At 45.7% G+C, this 19,817-nt stretch overlaps 1 protein-coding gene across 1 annotated transcript in view; it reads right to left on the bottom strand.

The window, feature by feature from the left end:
• Positions 1–9,152: 9,152 nt before the first annotated feature.
• The window catches only part of CAAP1 (caspase activity and apoptosis inhibitor 1), a 54,381-nt gene continuing 43,716 nt past the window's right edge, over positions 9,153–19,817 (bottom strand). Inside the window, exon 6 of the mRNA XM_038769952.1 lies at positions 9,153–9,615. Within this exon, the coding sequence (XP_038625880.1) occupies positions 9,269–9,615 (347 nt within the window). The 3' untranslated portion in view covers positions 9,153–9,268. The remainder of the gene's footprint in view (positions 9,616–19,817) is intronic.

Genomic DNA, 19,817 nt, shown 5'->3' with positions numbered 1-19,817 from the left:
AGGTTGTCCCACGTGGGGCTCACAGTCCTAATCCCCAGTTTACAGATGAGGTAACTGAGGCCCAGAGAAGTTAAGTGATTTGCTCAAAGTCACACAGCTGACAAGTGGCAGAGCCGGGATTAGAACCCACAACCTCTGACTCCCAAGACCGTGCTCTTTCCACTAAGCCACGCTTGTCACTTCAAATTCTGTTACTCGTATTTTTTCATGTTGTTTCAGGTGGGTTTTTTAAATAATGCCTTGTCTTTACAGATTGTTACATTCAGCAAGCAACTGGATTTAGAGCATATTTTCCTTTGTTATTTCAGCAATTTTAATTGTCACTATGGAGGAGGTGGTAAAAGAAACCTGGTCCAGATGGGGTTTTTGTGTTTTTTTTCACCTTCACTAACCTCACCTTCTAGCTTCTCAACACTAGGCAAAACACTCTCAGTAAAGAGCAAATACTGTAATAAAAGAGAGATCAACAAACAAATCTAAATTTTTCAAAGGGAATGTCTATAATTTGTCTTTTAAAAGTGACATTGTGAAGTCTAATTATTGTTCTCTTTCAAATCACCATAAAAACAACATTAAAGTCTCTCACCAGGGATAATTGATACTTTTGGATCTCAGGGGAGTTGTACCTTTTTATTTCGCTAAAACCCCAAATGCGGGTTTTCCAACTGAGAGAAAAAGAAAGTAACTATTAGAAGAGAAAAGATTCATTTATTGAAATTGAATTCCTTTGCTACTAGGGAGCTATGCCAAGTTGCTTCACCTTCAGGCTGACCAACAAGCAAGTTTCCATCAAAGATGATAACAGGTTTCGGTTCTGAAACACAAAAGAACATTTTGTAAAGTACAGCTTCAAATGGGCTAGTCAAAAACCAACCAAATTATTTTAAGAATATTTCATAAATAATTCAGTTACAGATTTTACATACAAATAGGTCTCTTGCTGACAAGAAATACTAAATTATTATTTTTACACAAGGAGAAAAGGACACACATTTAAAAGTGGAACAATAAAAGTGTTCAAAGTTGACATTTCAATATAGAATGGTTTAATTGCACGGTGAGAACACTGAATATGAATCAATCCAGGGGCCCTCATTTCAGAGTTGATCATTTAAAACCAGCCCAGTGAGTTCAGAATCCCAAAAATTAATCAGTCTTGATAACCACAAGAATGGTTATGAAATACATAAAACAATTATAAAATGATTACTTTCTGGGTAAACATTCTTATTTAATTTTTTTTGGAGCCCCTCTCATTTTGCTTCAACTTCAATTATTTTTCTCTTCTCATGTGTACAATAAACATTCCTTTATGATGTCATTCCAAATACACCAAGCAAACGTAGCTTGTAAACCTTAAAATAGCCACCACGGAAAGACCATGGAATGCTCACTCTCAAGCTTGCGGACTGGGAGACTTCCATTATCTCTGGTCTAGAAATATCTAAAGGCCGGATTCTCGCTCTCTGTGGGGAAGAGGAAGCAACGTGGCCTAGCGGAAAGGGCACAGACCTGGGAGTTGGAGGACGTGGGTTCTCACCCCAGCATTGCTATTTGCCGGCTGTGTGACCTTGAGCAAGTTACTTCATTTCGCTGTGCCTCAATTTCCTCATCTGCAAAAAGTGGATTTACTACCTCCTCTCCCACTCCTTTAGTCTTGTGGGCCCCCATGTGGGACAGGGACTTTGAAGAATGTTTAGTACAGTGGCTGACAGAGTAAGAGCTTAACAAATGCCACAGTTATTATTATTATCATTGGTGGTGGTATTATGCCCCAAGGATAATACACCCAGAGAGAAAGAAGAAGTCTATGAGGATCTAGATGGATTCACCAGAACAACTCCACAATCTGACAAAAGATCTGCATGGGTTAATTCAATTCAAAGAGGCCCAACTGATGCCGAAACTTGGAAAGAAGTCACCAGACCTCACAGCACTGAAACACTAAATTCAGTCCCACTAGATTGTAAAGCTCCTAGAGGCCAGGGATCATGTCTACCAACTCTACTGTATTCATTCAATTGCATATATTGAGAGCTTACTGTGTGCAGAGCATTGTACTAAGCACTTGGAAAGTACAGTTCGGCAATAGAGACAATCCCTACCCAACAGTGGTCTCACAGTCTAGAACTGTACTATACTATTTCAAGCGCTTAATACAGTGATTTGCACACAGTAAGTGATTAATACCATGGATTGATTGATTAAATAGCAATCTTTTACCCTTTATTTTTACTTCCTCTAGACTGTAAGCTTATTATAGGCAGGGAACGGGTCTCCTAATTCTGTGGCCTTGTACTCTCCCAAGCGCTTAGCTTAGTACACTGCTTTGCACACAGTAAGCGCTCAATAAATATGATTGAATTGAATGAATGCTCTGCACACGGTAAGTGCTCAATAAATACCACTGCTTGACTGGACTCAGTGAATCTGCCAAACATTAACTCAACGCCATCCATCCTCCCAAATAAAATCCAAATAAAATCCACCCTCCCAAATAAAAGATATTGGATGATGCACACGAGAGCAAAACAATGGCATAATAAAGACGCTGTTATCGAGCAACAGCAGGACACCAAAGACCAAGGAGTGCTGGATTGATCCTCAGTTCGCGCGTGCCAAACTCCAGCAGGCGTCATAACCAGTGCATCAACAAGTGGCCCCCAAACCATCAAGGCAGCCAACTCTCAAGCCCCACGGAGAATGAAAGACACCTGTACGGGGCTCTGTGGGAACATCACAAGGGCTCCATCGAAACAACTCTAGCTACTTGAAACGAGGTGAATGGCAAACGGGGTGCTTCTCCGAGACATCAGGACTGTAGATTTCTCTCTCAAGCTTGGTGTGCTGAAAATGATTGATTCAAAAAATTACTCATAGTAAAGCAAGGGATGCATCCAACACCACCTTGCTGCTCACGCTCATCCTCAGGTGTCCGCTCGGGTTTTTCTTCCTCATCTGAGCAACGCTGAGGAAATGCCGTATGACTTCAAAGATGCCACCACAAACCCCACCTCAAGGGGAGAGAAATGACGGTGGAATTTTTTTCACTGTATTTGTTAAGCCTTATGTGCCAGGCACTGTACTAAGAGCTGGGGTAGATAAGAGCTACTCAGATTGGACACAGTCCCCATCCCACATGGGGCCCCCAGTCTTTATCCCCATTATACAGATGAGGTAACTGAGGCACAGAAGTGACTTGCCCGCGGTCACACAGCAGGCAAGTGGCAGAGCCGGCATTAGAACCTGGGTCCTCTGACTCCTACGCCCGTGCTTTTTCCACTGAGGCCAGACTGCTCCATATATCCTACAACCAACATTTCATTGACTCCCTCTGATCTTTTCATTTGCCCTAGCTGCTTTAAAAGTAAAGAGAAGGTGGTAGGAAAGTGGAAAAAGATGAAAGAGCACAAAGTGCTTTTAATGTGCCTTATAAAGAGGCTCCCTCCTCTTCCACTGAAGGGTGGACATTTATGGGAGGAGTCGGGCACGTGTCCTGCAAAAAAACAAAATAAAATCACATCAGGTGTTCTGCCACATAAAAGAGAAGTGGCTTTCTTGGGCAGTTGCTAATCCTGTTTACGACCTAATTTGTTCCACCTATTCTGCTTCACATATATCCACTCCAGATGCATGCCCTTCAACCACAACAAATCTTTTCCTTCCCTTAAAATGTATTAAGCATTTATTAGCTGCAAAGCACTAGGCTAAGCACAAGGGTAAAGACAGGATAATTAAAACCAGACACAGTCCAAGTCTCACACAGCTCTCACCATCTGAGGTAATTATTTAGCAAGTGCTTACTGGGGTCAAGCATCGTGATAAGCACTGGACTAGCTAGAGAATCAGGTCAGACACAACTTCCGTCCCAATCTACGAGGTAGGGAGCGGAAGCATAGGTGTTTTATCCCCATTTTACAGACGAGGAGATTGAGGCCCTGAGCATTAAGAGACTGGCCCCAGGTCACACAGCAGACCAACGGTAGCAGAGCCAGGATTAGTACTCAGGTCTCCTGAGACTCCTTGTCCCATTAGCTTTCCACAGCAGCGGCATGGGAGAGAGTCGAAGGCAGAGACTCAGGTTTACTGCGCAGGAGGCGGCAATGGTAAGCCAATTCCGTATTTTCACCAAGAAAACCCTATGGCTATACTATGAGAACGATTGCAGATGGAGGTGGGGTGCTCTGGGAGAGCTGTATCCATGGCGTTGCTATGGGTCGGCCATGACTTGACAGCGTAAGACAACAACAAGGCCATGCCAGCCAAAATTGAGGCCAGTAATGTGGTCATTTGAATCAGCTGCATTTCCTCAATTACCTCTATTACCCTTGCTACACGTGTCCACCAGATGAATTCCATGGGCTGAGGTCAATAATTCAGGAGAAGTATTAATTTGGATTTGAACAAATTAGCACACAAGGTTTATCGCGACAATAGACGATGCTTCATTTTAAGGCAGTCACAATGGGAATCTACTACTTAAATCACTAGCCACATTGGGGAAAATCTGTCGATTGTTTTTGGGGTTGTGTTTTACTCAAATCGAAGTGTCGTTATGATAACCGCCAAGCGTACGAAGTTCCAGTATCTTGAAAAGTCACCCTTTTTCCATAGGAAACGCCTTCAGATTTAATGTACAAAATGCAATCAGTACCAAGTGTAATTCAGTTCCTGCTAATTTTATTTTGTCTTTTCAAGAATCACTTCTCATACACCTAGGGGTTGCATTCTTGCAGAACATCCCACGTAGGCTACAGCATTCACCCCCTGTCCAGAACCACGTGCAGATGCACAATTTATTCCACCACCACATCACATTTTATCTGGACACACGTGCCTTGTCGGAAGAACATTTCCCAATTCCACGCTCACGTTCTCTCCGAAATGCACTCGGTGTTTTGGCAGAACTGAGTGTTCTTAAGGGGTGCATAGGAAATCAAGTACATCACATACAGTGCTCGGAGGAAAGTAGAAAAATAGCAGTACTACATCTGCTCCAAAAGACATAACTGCTCTAAGATAAGGCCCCTTGAATATAAAATGTTTCGTAGAAAAAGGGTATAATTATTGATACACAAGACATAAAATTAAGGATGGGGGATTTTTTCTTACAAAAACATCAATAGAGGAGTGTTGTGGAATTCAAGGTGATCCATAAACGATGAGTAATGAGTTAAATAATGGTAATGCTATTTGTTGAGTACCCACTGACTGCAACGCGCTCTATTAAGCGGTGGGAGAAGTACAAAAAAAGCACAAGACATACTCTCTGCCCATAGGGACAGATACTCTCTGGCAACATATCGAAAGCCTTCAAATCCAGAACCATGAGCAGTTCAATTTCAGATTCAAAACATCACGCTGTCCAAGCATCTGATACTTTGATAAACTGAAAAGGAATGCAAATGAAAACCTGATTATTTTGTGGCAAGAAAGAAGTTGAACAAAATGCCTGATACGATATAAATGTCTGTTAGAGAGCAGTTTGCCATAGTTTGGCATTTCTAGCTTGTTGTGAGCAGGGAACATTTCTACCAACTGTTGTACTTTCCCAAGCACTTAGTATAATGCCCTGCACATGGTATGCACTCAATAAATACGAGTGATTATCAATTACGGTTTGCGGCAATTTCAAATTTCAAAGAACTGAGAATGTCTTTAATCTCTAAGTGAATAGTCATTTAGTGAATAAACATTCTTAAAGTCTGGTTTCTATTGTGAAATAAGCCCCTGAAATCACATCACCTTAAAAGATGTCTGCAGATATTAGCACTAGGTAAAGCCACAAAAAACATTTTAAAAATCAGGGTATTTTTTTTTTTTACAAGTGCATAGATAAAATTACATTTCCTAAATTGTTAAAACGTTCATGAGAAGTAATACTTTGATTTAGAGCAACTTTAAAGATACCTGTTTGGTTTTAATCCATGCCCCATGATACAAATGTTTTAAGCTCTTCGATAATACAGTCGTACACCTAATTCTCCTATAAAGCAGGGGGGTATGTTCTTGCAAAATCTTGCATTCTGGAAAACTCAAACTGTAGTAGTCCCATTTTCAGCACTGTAGAAGGTTGTGCCAAAAGAGCTTTGCATTATTGGAGGAACACTCCCTATTCCCCTAAGAGAGTTCTAGCCAGAACACATAGTGAAAAAATGTGTCATAGCAGAACTGAATGCATCGTGTGGATCATGTATAGCTTTATCGTGGGGTGTGATTTCCTCTCTACTTACAGAACATCCCCAATGTGATGGCTGACTGTTGCAGGCAAGTAAAGGTGATACTTTAAATCCCTCTCTCTCATTTTTCCCTGCCAGCCCCCGCTGCTCTCCTCCTTCACACTCTGACGTTGATCTCCCATCTTTGCCTCCCCACCCGCGGTGTTCCAGTAGTTTTCTTTGTTCAAAATTTTGCCATTGAAACTGTTGCTTCGGAAGTGCAGCCACAACTACACCCTCCCCTCCCTGGCCAAAGGGGAACTGGGATGGATCAGGTCATGATGGGGAGAGAGAGAAGCGGCAGCTTGGATGGGGGCAGTGTCCCCGTCCCGTCCCCCCCCAGCCATCCTACCCCCACCAGTCTGTGTCTCCACAGCTTTGGTTGGGGCAGGGGTGTGTAGCTACAAGTGGGAAGGCGAAGGAGGTTGGCAACACAACAGTTGTACCTATGCTTGAAGTTTAACAAAGAAACGAGTGGGGAGAAGGGAGAACACAGACTGGGAGGCAGGGTACAGGAATCAGTCAATGATATTGATTGCTTAAATTCTTTTCTTTTGAGGGCGGGAGTGTGTGTGTGTGTGAGGGGGTGGTAATTTGTTAAGTGCTTACCATGTTCCTGGCACTGTACTAAGCACTGCGGTAGACACAGGCAAATCAGGTTGGACCCAGCCCATGTCCCGCATGGGGCTCACAGTCTTCATCCCCATTTTACAGATGAGGAGACTGAGGCTCACAGAAGTGAATTGACTTGCCCAGAGTCACACAGCAGACAAGCGGCAACCTCCGCTCCTCCACCGCTAATCTCCTCACTGTACCTCGTTCTCGCCTGTCCCGCCGTCGACCCCCGGCCCACGTCATCCCCCGGGCCTGGAATGCCCTCCCTCTGCCCCTCCGCCAAGCTAGCTCTCTTCCTCCCTTCAAGGCCCTGCTGAGAGCTCACCTCCTCCAGGAGGCCTTCCCAGACTGAGCCCCTTCCTTCCTCTCCCCCTCGTCCCCCTCTCCATCCCCCCATCTTACCTCCTTCCCTTCCCCACAGCACCTGTATATATGTATATATGGTTGTACATATTTATTACTCTATTTATTTATTTATTTATTTTACTTGTACATTTCTATCCTATTTATTTTATTTTGTTGGTATGTTTGGTTCTGTTCTCTGTCTCCCCCTTTTAGACTGTGAGCCCACTGTTGGGTAGGGACTGTCTCTATGTGTTGCCAATTTGTACTTCCCAAGCGCTTAGTACAGTGCTCTGCACATAGTAAGCGCTCAATAAATACGATTGATTGATTGATTGAAGCGGCAGAGCCAAGATCAGAACCCAGGTCCTTCGGGTTCCCAGGCCCGTGCTCTGGCCACTAGGCCACGCTGCTTCGCTACTCCGTGCAGAGCACTGTACTAAGCACTTGGAAGAGTACACTGTAATAGAGTTGGTAGACCCGTTCCTCGTCCACAGTGAGCTTACAATTTAGAGGGGGAGGAGGGACCAGAAAAGCTGCTGGGAAGAGGGAAAGGTGGGAAGTGATTTAACTGCAGCAACTGGACGTAACACTGCCTGTTCTATCCCCAGGGTTGCACGTAAGGTGGGGTGTGGTCAGACACCAGAGAAACAGGCCCAGAGTGGGTAAGTGACTTGCCCAAGGACACCCAGTTTGACAGTGGCAGAGCTGAGACCTGAGCCAGGGTCTCCTCAGTCCTGTGCTCTTTCCATCAGGCCCTGCTGCCTCTTCGACACCTTCCTGGCTTCTTGGGCAGAGTCGAACGGGAGGGTGGGGGCTGACCACTTCATTCGCTAAGAAAGAAAGGGTGAGGGAGGTGGGTTAGAAGCAGCTGCTGGAGTGGGCCCTCTAAATTCTGGCTGTCTTCCATTATTGCCTTCCAACCCACTGCTGCCTGGACCAGTGGAAGGCAGCTGTTTTTTTTTACAGGGGATCCTAAATGGTAACCTCCCGTTTAATCAGTTATCTATGAATGCGCTAGCCCATGAGCAGCAGGGTGGTGTAGTGGAAAAACTACGGGCCTGGGTCTCAGGGGACCTGGGTTCTAATTCTGGCTCTGCCACCTGTCTGCCGTGTGGCCTTGGGCAGGTCAAGGAACTCTGTGCCTCTGTTTCATCGGCAAAGTGGGGATTCAATAGCTGTTCTCCCCCCTCCTTGGACTGTGAGCCTGCTGAAGGACAGGGACTGGGCCTCACCCGATCGCACTGAATCTACCCTAGTACGTAGCAGAGTGCTTGGCACATAGTAAGCACTTAAGAAATACCATTATTATTATTGTTTATATTATTATTATTGTTTGTACATATTTATTACTCTATTTATTTTACTTGTACATATCTATTCCATTTATTTTATTTTGTTAGTATGTTTGGTTTTGTTCTCTGTCTTCCCCTTTTAGACTGTGAGCCCACTGTTGGGTAGGGTCTGTCTCTATATGTTGCCAACTTGTACTTCCCAAGCGCTTAGTACAGTGCTTGGCACATAGTAAGCACTTAAGAAATACCATTATTATTATTGTTTATATTATTATTATTGTTTGTACATATTTATTACTCTATTTATTTTAGTTGTACATATCTATTCCATTTATTTTATTTTGTTAGTATGTTTGGTTTTGTTCTCTGTCTTCCCCTTTTAGACTGTGAGCCCACTGTTGGGTAGGGTCTGTCTCTATATGTTGCCAACTTGTACTTCCCAAGCGCTTAGTACAGTGCTCTGCACACAGTAAGCGCTCAATAAATACGATTGATTGATTGATTACTCCTGTCCAGATTGATGCAACCTGAGACACATTGCTAGTGGGCATCGAGGATGACCAGGGACCGATAAGTAAGGATCCATGGAAGTAACAAGTCAGCCTATATGAGAGCCATGGTGAGAGTAAAACGGGGTTAAAAAATAGAAAAAAGGAAAAATAGAAAAGAAACCACAATCAACTTAAGCCACAGGTCATTACGCCAACGGGATTTGAATGAGAAACATCAAACGAGAAACAAAAACTGTCATCGCTCCCTTTGAAACAAACCGCAAAAACAAAGTAAAATGAAATAACCTTAGGCTATTTTTTTTACATCGCCAGCTTTCATTAGGGCCTTAATAGCCCTGGCCCTCATCTCAAGCTCCAGGAGTTCCAGCTGCTGGGCGGAAGGCTGAACATCTTCTGAGGGAGGAACAGTCAGGGCGGCTGCTGCTTTGGTCTCCTTTGGGCTGCACTCTGCCAGTCCCAATATCTCGTTTACACTTCTCTCAATGTCTTTCTGGAGGTCATCAATTTGACTGGCTCCGCTTCTGATGTGTTCTGGTACATCTGGAGCAGCTGCTTCTTCGGGGCACGGGCCTTCTATGTCACTGTCGTACGTGTCGGCATTGATGCTGAGTACATCGCTATCTTCTCCTTTGCCTGTAAGTACAGAAATGGAAAAAGCGGCGTATAATCCAAGTGGCCCGATTCCCCGATCTCCAAGTACTGCTTGCAGTTTTCTCGTACGGATACTCACGAAACCTCCCCTTCCCTCTCCCGACCCGGCTTCTCCTCGACTTTAAAAGCACATCTAATTTCGGCAAGTTTTAATGTATTTTTCATTCCAATTTAGTAGAACATGCAATATACCCAAGCAGCGGTGCCTGAAAAATTTATTCCATCATATGGAGTTCCATGATCTATTTTCCTAATTAAAATGTCATAAGGTTTTATATCACAGTGAAGCTTCTGCATTACCAAATGAGAGCTGATGTTTGGAACTTCTTGGATTGATTATTGCTTATTATTTTAGAAGTAAAATTTAATTCTCAGAGTGCAGCTTAAAATGCTTTTAAGATTGCTTTATAAATTACAAAACAGAAATACCACAGGCAAGCCGGACATCAGGTCGCACATTACAATTATCCCCAGACCCCGTCATACACCGTTCCGATCTCTTCTGCTCCGATTCAACAAATTAGTGGGGGAAAGCCCGGGGCCATCTTTTCAGTTAAAATAAGGCTTCGTCAAGGGGGATTTAATTAGGAAAGAACGATAAAATACAAAATACATTCGTAGCAAAACTTCCGTAACTGACGCTAGGAACCTGGCTGTAAAACAGAGACTATCACTCTCAGCACCTTGGCCTCGGTAATGACTACTGCTGAAGTTGTCATTTGTAACTTCGAACACTCACTAATAGTAGCACTGTTGTTTACGGCTTCAACGTATACACCCAACGAAAAGTAACCCGCTTCGATATTTATTATAATGGCTCGATTTCTGTGGTAAATCCCCCAACAGACGCTCTCTTTTCACAGCAGTCATAAAAAAAAATTCAAAAAAACCCTCCTCATACTAGTTTGAAGACAGACCCTCCCATCGTGAACAAAAGATGAGCCTCCATCCTGAGACTTCAGGAAGGAGAACGTGTGTGGAGGAAATGATTATAGCACCAGTGGTTTGCCCAACGCCATTCACGCTCTCCCCCTCTCAGGGTCGCACCTGGAGAGTTTCCAGGACTTTATCAGTCTCGACTACGAGCGGGAGAGTTGAGCAGAGGCATATTCATTCCATTCCTAGCTTGGGCAGTGGCTAGTGAGTAGCAGGCAATCTGCTACAAGTCAAAACTCACCTGTGCTGGGCAGCAGTGGCATGGGAGAGAGTCGAGGGCGGAGCCTCTACTTTACTGTGCGGAAGGAGGCAGTGGTAAACCACTTGTGGATTTCGACCATGAAAACTCTATGGATACACTACCAGAACGACTGCAGGTGGAGGTGGGGCGTTCTGGGAGAGCTGCATCCAGGGCATCGCTATGGGTCGGAGACGACTCGACAGCGTAAGACAAGACATTCACGCTCTCGTTCCTGACAAGTGAGTTCCCGCTGGGGCATGGAGTGCAACGAGTGAGTGGGTGGGCAGGGATGCAACACATTAGGAAACACACACAAAGGCATTTTCTGTCCAGGATCCACTAGTGACCGCAGCACGGTGCCAATGCTGGGCTGTGGCACCACGGCAAGGAGGTCAGCTGCCCTGGTGCTGACTGAAATCTTTGCTTCCCATATAGGTCAGCTTTTCTTCCAAGATTTCTGCTGGGCCTGTCCACCTCCCAAAACGCCCTAGGTCGTTCTTTGGTCCAAAACCTTCACCGCTGAGGACTTAATCTCAGCACGCAGAACCGGGACTAAGACCCAGGTCTCCTGATTCCCAGAATAATGGCTCTAGCCACTGAATCGATAGTTCGGGATTGTTTTTTTATAGTAAGCGTTCACTGTGTGCCAGGCACTGTACTAAGCGCTGGGATAGATACAAGCTAATCAGGATGGACACAGTCCATGTCCAACCCCAGGTTCACAGTCTTAATCCCCATTTTCTAGATGAGGTAACTGAATCAATCAATCGTACTTATTGAGCGCTTACTGTGTGCAGAGCACTGTACTAAGCGCTTGGGAAGTACAAGTTGGCAACATATAGAGACAGTCCCTACCCAACAGTGGGCTCACAGTCTAGAAAGGGGAGACAGAGAACAAAACCAAACATATTAACAAAATAAAATAAATAGAATAGATATGTACAAGTAAAATAAATAGAGTAATAAATATGTACAAACATATATACATATATACAGGTGCTGCGGGGAAGGGAAGAAGGTAAGATGGGGGGGACAGAGAGCGGGAGGAGGGGGAGAGGAAGGAGGGGGCTCAGTCTGGGAAGGCCTCCTGGAGGAGGTGAGCTCTCAGTAGGGCCTTGAAGGGAGGAAGAGAGCTAGCTTGGCGGATGGGCGGAGGGAGGGCATTCCAGGCCAGGGGGATGACGTGGGCCGGGGGTCGATGGCGGGACAGGCGAGAACGAGGCCTAACGGTGAGGAGGTGAGCGGCAGAGGAGCGGAGGGTGCGGGCTGGGCTGGAGAAGGAGAGAAAGGAGGTGAGGTAGGAGGGGGCGAGGGGATGGGCAGCCTTGAAGTCGAGGGTGAGGAGTTTCTGCCTGATGCACAGATTGACTGGTAGCCACTGGAGATTTTTGAGGAGGGGAGTAACATGCCCAGAGCGTTTCTGGACAAAGACAATCCGGGCAGCAGCGTGAAGTATGGATTGAAGTGGGGAGAGACACGAGGATGGGAGATCAGAGAGAAGGCTGATGCAGTAGTTCACACGGGATAGGATGAGAGCTTGAACGAGCAGGGTAGCTGTTTGGATGGAGAGGAAAGGGCGGATCTTGGTAATGTTGCGGAGCTGAGACCGGCAGGTTTTGGTGATGGCTTGGATGTGAGGGGTGAAGGAGAGAGCGGAGTCGAGGATGACACCAAGGTTGCGGGCTTGTGAGATGGGAAGGATGGTAGTGCCGTCAACAGTGATGGGAAAGTCAGGGAGAGGGCAGGGTTTGGGAGGGAAGACAAGGAGTTCAGTCTTGGGCATGTTGAGTTTTAGGTGATGGGCAGACATCCAGATGGAGATGTCCTGAAGGCAGGAGGAGATGCGAGCCTGGAGGGAGGGGGAGAGAGCAGGGGCAGAGATGTAGATTTGGGTGTCATCAGCGTAGAGATGATAGTGGAAGCCGTGGGAGCGAATGGGGTCACCAAGGGAGTGCGTGTAGATCGAGAACAGAAGGGGACCAAGAACTGAACCTTGGGGAACCCCCACAGTAAGGGGATGGGAGGGGGAGGAGGAGCCTGCAAAAGAGCCTGAGAATGAACGACCGGAGAGATAAGAGGAGAACCAGGAGAGGACGGAGTCTGTGAAGCCAAGGTTGGATAGCGTGTTGAGGAGAAGGGGGTGGTCCACAGTGTCGAAGGCAGCTGAGAGGTCAAGGAGGATTAGTATAGAGTATGCATTTACTATGTGCAGAGCACTGTTCTAAGGGCTGGGAGGGGAATACAAGGTCATCAGGTTGTCCCATGTGGGGCTCACAGTCAATCCCCATTTTACAGATGAGGTAACCGAGGCTCAGAGAAGTAACTTGCCCAAGGTCACACAGCAGACATGTGGCGGCACCAGGATTAGAACCCATGACCTCTGACTCCCAAGCCCATGCTCTTTCCACTGAGCCATGCTGCTTCTCTCAACATATAGCCCACATCCCAACCGTCACCCTATACAAGCACCCCAGGGTTTGATGCCTTACCCCATGCGCACATGCAACCGGCCTAGCGTTTGGCTGAACATTACCCGGGCAAGAAAAACACTCACCCCGCCCCGAGTGGAGATTAAGCAGCCAAGAATGGCTGGATCTTGGAGGAAGCTCGGCGTGGAGGACATATTTAATAGCTCCCACACTCAGGAGGGGCAAACAGAACCCAGGAGATGGACTCTGAAGTGCCTCTCCCTAACAGAAGTTCAACTGAACAACTACTAATGCCTTACAGGGTATTAACTCGGAGCTGAGCCAGTCAGAGGGAAGGATTGGGGAGGACAAAGGGGAAACAGGTAGTTGGGGCAACAGACCCTCAGCCATTTTTTAAAAGAGAAAGAAAAGTTAGGACACAGGAAAGGCTTGGAGCTATGACCCTGGGAAGGATCGGAGATGACCCATGTCAGGGTCAAGACTCAGAAGGTTTAGGGGTCCACAGATTAGGACTCTGGAGAAGCGAGACTCCTGCCCCTGAGGGAGAGAATCGATGCAGAACTGCCATGTCACCTAAAAGACTCGGAGAGGTGTTGACTGGAACCTGGGAAGTCCTGAGAGAAGAGGGGAAGAATGTGAGGAAGGTGAACCTGGCATCCCAAAGGGAAGTAACACAGGGTTCTGCGGGAGAAGTATTACATCTGGGGAAAGGCAATATGGACCAGAATCCCATGTCGCCTCATTAAGAATACTTGCCAAAACACTATTAAACCTGAGATCGCTGGACTTGGTGTCTCCCCTCAGGCAGACACAGGGGCCTGGGAAGCTGCAAGAGGGGAAAGGAGCACTTTCTCCACAAGCTTCCTATAAGCCAGCCCAGGGATGGGGGTGGTAGGTGAGTCCACAGATTACCCCCCTTGCTTTCAGGGAGACAGGGGGATTTGAGATCGTGGGTTGTGACAGCGATTAGGTGCAAGGACTTGAGGTGTTTTAGGCAGAGATACCTAAATTTGCCTGTCCTGGGAAGGTTAGAACTGGAAGGCTTTGGGGCCCAGCAGAAGTTAACAGGAGTCAGAGGTCCCCTCCTAAAGTGACTTCAGGGGCTATTTCGGCCAGGATTTAGGGTTGACAATTAACCCCCGCCCCCCCCCCACCCCCACTCACTTCAAAGACTTATTGAAGGCACATCTCTAAGAGGCCTTCCCTGACTAAGCTCCCCTTTCCTCTCCTCCCACTCTCTTCTGCATCCCCCTGACTGGCTCCCTTTATTCATCCCCTCCTCCCAGCCCCACAGCCCTTAGGTACACATCTGTAATTTGTTTATATTACTGTCTCCCCTCTAGACTGTAAGCTTGTTGTAGGAAGGGAATGTGTCTGTTTATTGTTGTACTGTACTCTCCCCAGTGCTTAGTCCAGTGCTCTGCACACCGTAAGCACTCGATAAATTCGACTGAATGAATTCATGAATGACTGACTTTCTAGACTGTGAGCCCGCTGTTGGGTAGGGACCGTCTCTATGTGTTGCCAACTTGTACTTCCCAAGCGCTTAGTACAGTGCTCTGCACACAGTAAGTGCTCAATAAATACGATTGAATGAATGAATGACCCCCTTCGGAAATGTCACAGTTGGTAACCGTTGGTGGGAACAACTCGCATGGTCCTGGTTTGGGGGTTGGTGATGTTCCACAACCTTAAAACGGTTAACCAGTAAGCAACTGGCTCAGTGGAAAGAGCATGGGCTTTGGAGTCAGAGGTCATGGGTTCAAATCCCGGCTCCACCACTTGTCAGTTGTGTGACTTTGGGCAAGTCACTTCACTTCTCTGTGCCTCAGTTACCTCATCTGTAAAATGGGGATTAAGATTGTGAGGCCCACGTGGGACAACCTGATCACCTTGTATACCCCCAGTGCTTAGAACAGTGCTTTGCACATAGTAAGTGCTTAACAAATACCATCATTATTATTATTATTATTCCAAGAGGAAAAAAAAAAACAGTTGATAGAAGCAATGTCACAAATGGCCACTCGAGGGCAGAAGAGAACCCAAAGGGGAAAAAAAAAACGGTCAAAAGGCTGAGAATTTTTTTTTTTCCTTTTTGAAACCACCACCACCACCATCATCAGTGGTACTTACTATGTGCAGAGCATGGTACTATGCTCTTGGAAGAGTACAATATAACTGAGTTGGTAGATGCATTCCCTGCCCACAAGGAGCTTCCAGTCTAGAGGGTGAGACCGATATTAATATGTGAATTACAGATTTTACATAAATGCTGTGGGGCTTAAGGAGGGATAAATAAAGGGTGCAAAACCAAGTGCAAGGGTGACGCAGAAGGCAGTGCGGGAGAGGAGGAAATCAGGACTTAGTCAGGGAAGGCCTCTTGGAAGAACGTGGTTTTAACAAGACTTTGAAGGTAGGGGGAGTGATCGTTTGTCAGATATGAAGGGGGGTTTTAAGAGAATGATGAAGTGGACAAGGGCCAAACAAACACTTTGACTGTCAGAGCTGGGCTGGAAAGTGAATGACAGCAGGCTGCCGAGGTTAAAAACAGGCTGGTTCTGGCACAAGGAAGGGGGTCAGGATGAGTACTTCACCGAGTCAGAGCTGGAACCGGAGGCAGAGAAAGGACTTACTGGGGTGGGGGGAGGCACTTCAGAGGATTTTTTCCCCAGGCAGTTCTGGGACCTTGGAACAGCTGATGGAAACGAACAGAGAGGGTGCGAAGCAGCTACAGAAACAGCTCGAGACCACGACCTACCAGGAGTGAGCTAATTCTGAATATGTGGCTACGAGCCAGGGAAGACAGCAAGAGGTACAGAGGATCGTTTTGGGACTGTGTCCAGAAATGCCTCGAAGAGAGGAGGTAAGCACACCTCACACCCAGAGAGTCGCAGGGGAGACGCTGTCATCTGCGGATGTAGATGGCCAGATTGCAAGAAGCTAAATGGGCTGTTGATGGTGGAGCGGACAGGTTTCTAACTTTCTCTTTTTTGGCTGAACTGCTCAAGAAAACCAGCTATGCAAAATTCCTCACATTCAAGAATCTGTTGGTCTTCCTGTTGCTCTAGTTAGGAATGGTCATTCCAGTCCATACCAGCAGGAAGAGACACGTATTTTTCATGTAGTTCCACCAGAAAAGAAACATGGGAAGCCAGGGGTGGCAGTAACTGCTGTGTTTTCTTCAGTTTGGAGCAGAGGAAATAAACGGGGCTGATGGGGGAAGTGGGGGGGGGGGGGGGAGTGAGGGGGAGAGATGGGCTCAACTACCTTTTTTTTTGTTAATGGTATTCGTTAAGGGCTTAGTATGTGCCTGGCACTAATCAGTTTGGACACAGTCCATGTCCCACGAGGAGCTCACAGGCTTAATCCCCATTTTACAGATGAGGGTACTGAGGCACAGAGACGTGAAGTGACTTGCCCAAGGTGACGCAAAAGTGAAGTGGAGGAGCAGCACTAGAACCCATGACCTCTGACTCCCTGCCCACGCTCTTTCCACTAGGCCCCGCTGCTTCTCTACTTCTTTCTAGTTCCTGCTGCCACTGGCAGAGGAAGAGAACCTGGGTGAGAGCATCTCCGATTTGTGTTCCTCCTCAGCATGTGCGCCTCTCTCCTCTGTGTCCGCATTTCTTTGGTCTGTCTCTATCTCTCATCTGTCTACAGGGATGAAATTAGGTAACCGCCAAACTGGAGGTAGTGTTGCCTAGTGGAAAGCGTTTGGGACAGAGTCAGGAGACTCTAATCCCAGCTAATCCAAGCACTGACCTGAGTGCTGTGTGGCTTTGGGCAAGTCACCTAACTGCTCTGCGCCTCAGTTTCCTCATCTGCAAAATTGGGATTAAATAGTTGCTCTCCCTCCCTCTTACAATGTGAGTCCTGTGTAGGACGGGGCTGTAACTGATCTGGCTGTATTGTATCTACCCCAGTGCTTAGCACCTAGAAATTGCTTAATAATCCATCAAGCAATGATATTTATTGAGCACTTTCTGTGTGCAGAGCACTGTACTAATCCCTTGGGAGAGTACAAAAGAAGAGAGTTCGTAGACATGTTCCCTAATCACAAGGAGCTTAGAGTCTAGACAAGGACCTTAGTCTAAATACCACCATTATTATTCATCATCATCATCATCAATCGTATTTATTGAGCGCTTACTATGTGCAGAGCACTGTACTAAGCGCTCGGGAAGTACAAATTGGCAACATATAGAGACAGTCCCTACCCAACAGTGGGCTCACAGTCTAAAAGGGGGAGACAGAAAACTTCTTTTTGTACTGTGTAGATACTGAAAAATGTTGAAATGTAATCCTGGGTTTCATCTCTTCAAAATAGTTACCCCATAGAGATCACCTATGTTGCAGTTCCAGATTTAGTTTGATCACAACTCATTAGCCTTTTTGCATAGTTTAACAGTTTAAATTATACAAGACAAGAAGACTGGAGCCTCCAAAGTGTTCCCCTAAGCATGAAAATTTTGTTGAGCTGAGTAAAGCATTTCACGCAGAACCCTTTCTGTTCTTTTGGAAAAAAAATGCATATTAACATTGAAGCAGAAAGCAAGAGAAGGAGCATGATTTCTAGGTGGAACACACTCAGAGAAGCAGTGTGGCCTAATGGAAAGAGCACATGCCTGGGAGTCAGAGGACCTGGGTTCTACTCCTGGATCTGCCACTTGTCTGCTGTGGGACCTTGGGCAAGTCACTTCATTTCTCTGTGCCTCAGTTCCCTCATTGGCAAAATGGGGGGTCAATACTTGTTCTCCCTACTACTGCTAGCCCCACGTGGGTCCTGATTATCGTGTGTCTACCCCAGCGCTTAGTACAGTGGTTGGCACATAATAAGTGCTTACCAAATACTATTATTAGTAGTAGTAATACTAGAGAAAGATGAAAAGGGCCAGTTTCAAGCACCTGGAACCCGAAGAGCTGGGCCTTGCCCAAAGTTTGCATCAAAGAGAACTGTGAGAGAGCCAGTCCTGAGGTGGACCTGTGGGAGGAAGTGCTCTACGGATCCTGGGGTGCCAAGAGAGAATGAGGAGCAATCACTGTGGGATACCTAGAAATGGGGGGGTCAATACTTGTTCTCCCTACTACTGCTAGCCCCACATGGGTCCTGATTATCTTGCTGAATCTTGCTGAAGTCAAGTCAGACTGAGGACCCGGGTGCTGGGTTCCCTTGAAGGCCCTCATTGGGTGGGAAGGAGAAAGTTGAGACCTCACTCAGTGAAGAAAGGTTTTTACAGGAACCCAGGTGCGCCCGTTCCATCTAGGAGACCTCTTCCACAAAGGCCCACGCCAGATGCCAAATGCTTGATTTTTAAAAAGCTCTGGATCGAGTTCTCTGTGATGTTTCACTCACACAACTGCTTCAAGTTGGGCTGGACGTCGCTCAACAATGAAAAATACCCAAAATGGTCAGAGGTAGGAGGTGGGTGACAGGTGGTACTGTAGATGTCTGGTCCGGTTTTAATTTACATTTATATTACTAGGAACAACAACAGCAATAACTATGGTATTTGTTAAGCACTTACTAGGTGCCAAGTGCTGTACTAAACCCCTGGGTGGATAAAAAGAAAATCAGGTAGGACACAGTCCCAGTCCCATATGGGGCTCACAGTCTAAATCGGAGGGAGAACAGGTATTTCATCCCCATTTTACAGATGAAGAAACAGAAGCATAGAGAAGTCAAAAGACTTGCCCAAGTCAAGTAAGCGCTTAATAAATGCCATAAAAAAAAGTGGCAGAGGTGAAATTAGAACCCAGGTCCTCTGATTCCCCAGGCCTGTGCTCTTTCCACTAGACCATGCTGCCTGAGAAAGTGGATAAACAGAACCATGAAATATAGAAGGGACTCTACATTGAAGTTTTCAAAGGCTCTTGGCAGGTAAAAATATATACATCTATCTATCTATCTATCTATACATATATATATATATATATATATGAATAGACTTAGGGATAGACCACAAAAACAATCAAATGAGATTCCACTGAAATAAATTACACAAGAGAAATAAGAGGAGAAAAATCACTTTAGGCAAAAGAAAACCAGAAAAGACAAAGTCCAGAGAGATTTGGGAGCAATGGTGGACTAAAAATTATATTTCAGGCTTCCAATGTGATACACCAGCAAAATCCATGAAATCATTTTAATGACAGAAAACAAAAGAGAAGCAAGAAGGAAGTGGTATTCCCTCCACTACTAATTTCATCTCTCCACAACTCTAGTGAGAATGATGAGATCTGAAACACTGTATTCCATTTTTAGGCACTTCAAAGAAGAGCCACACAAATGAAGGAAGAGACATATGAGAGGATTAGAGGAGATAAATATAAATAACTATGTGAAGAGATTTGACAATTTTTTCAAATGTGCAAACACCAGAAAAACGGCAGTGCAAAGGAGCATAACTAGGATAAAGAGAAAAATTTTGGATACACAATTTATTTTTCCATGGGTGAAAACCTCTTGACGGTGTGCCATGGGTAAAAGTGCAAATTCAGGATTTAGTAGTTCTTAAAATCTGACTAGCCAGACACTAATAAACCCATTGTGTATAATATGATTTTTAATTGGTTGGGAA

The sequence above is a fragment of the Tachyglossus aculeatus genome, chromosome X4, assembly GCF_015852505.1.
Source record: "Tachyglossus aculeatus isolate mTacAcu1 chromosome X4, mTacAcu1.pri, whole genome shotgun sequence".
NCBI classification, from domain to species: Eukaryota; Metazoa; Chordata; class Mammalia; order Monotremata; family Tachyglossidae; genus Tachyglossus; species Tachyglossus aculeatus.
This window is presented reverse-complemented; position numbering and strand designations above follow the sequence as displayed.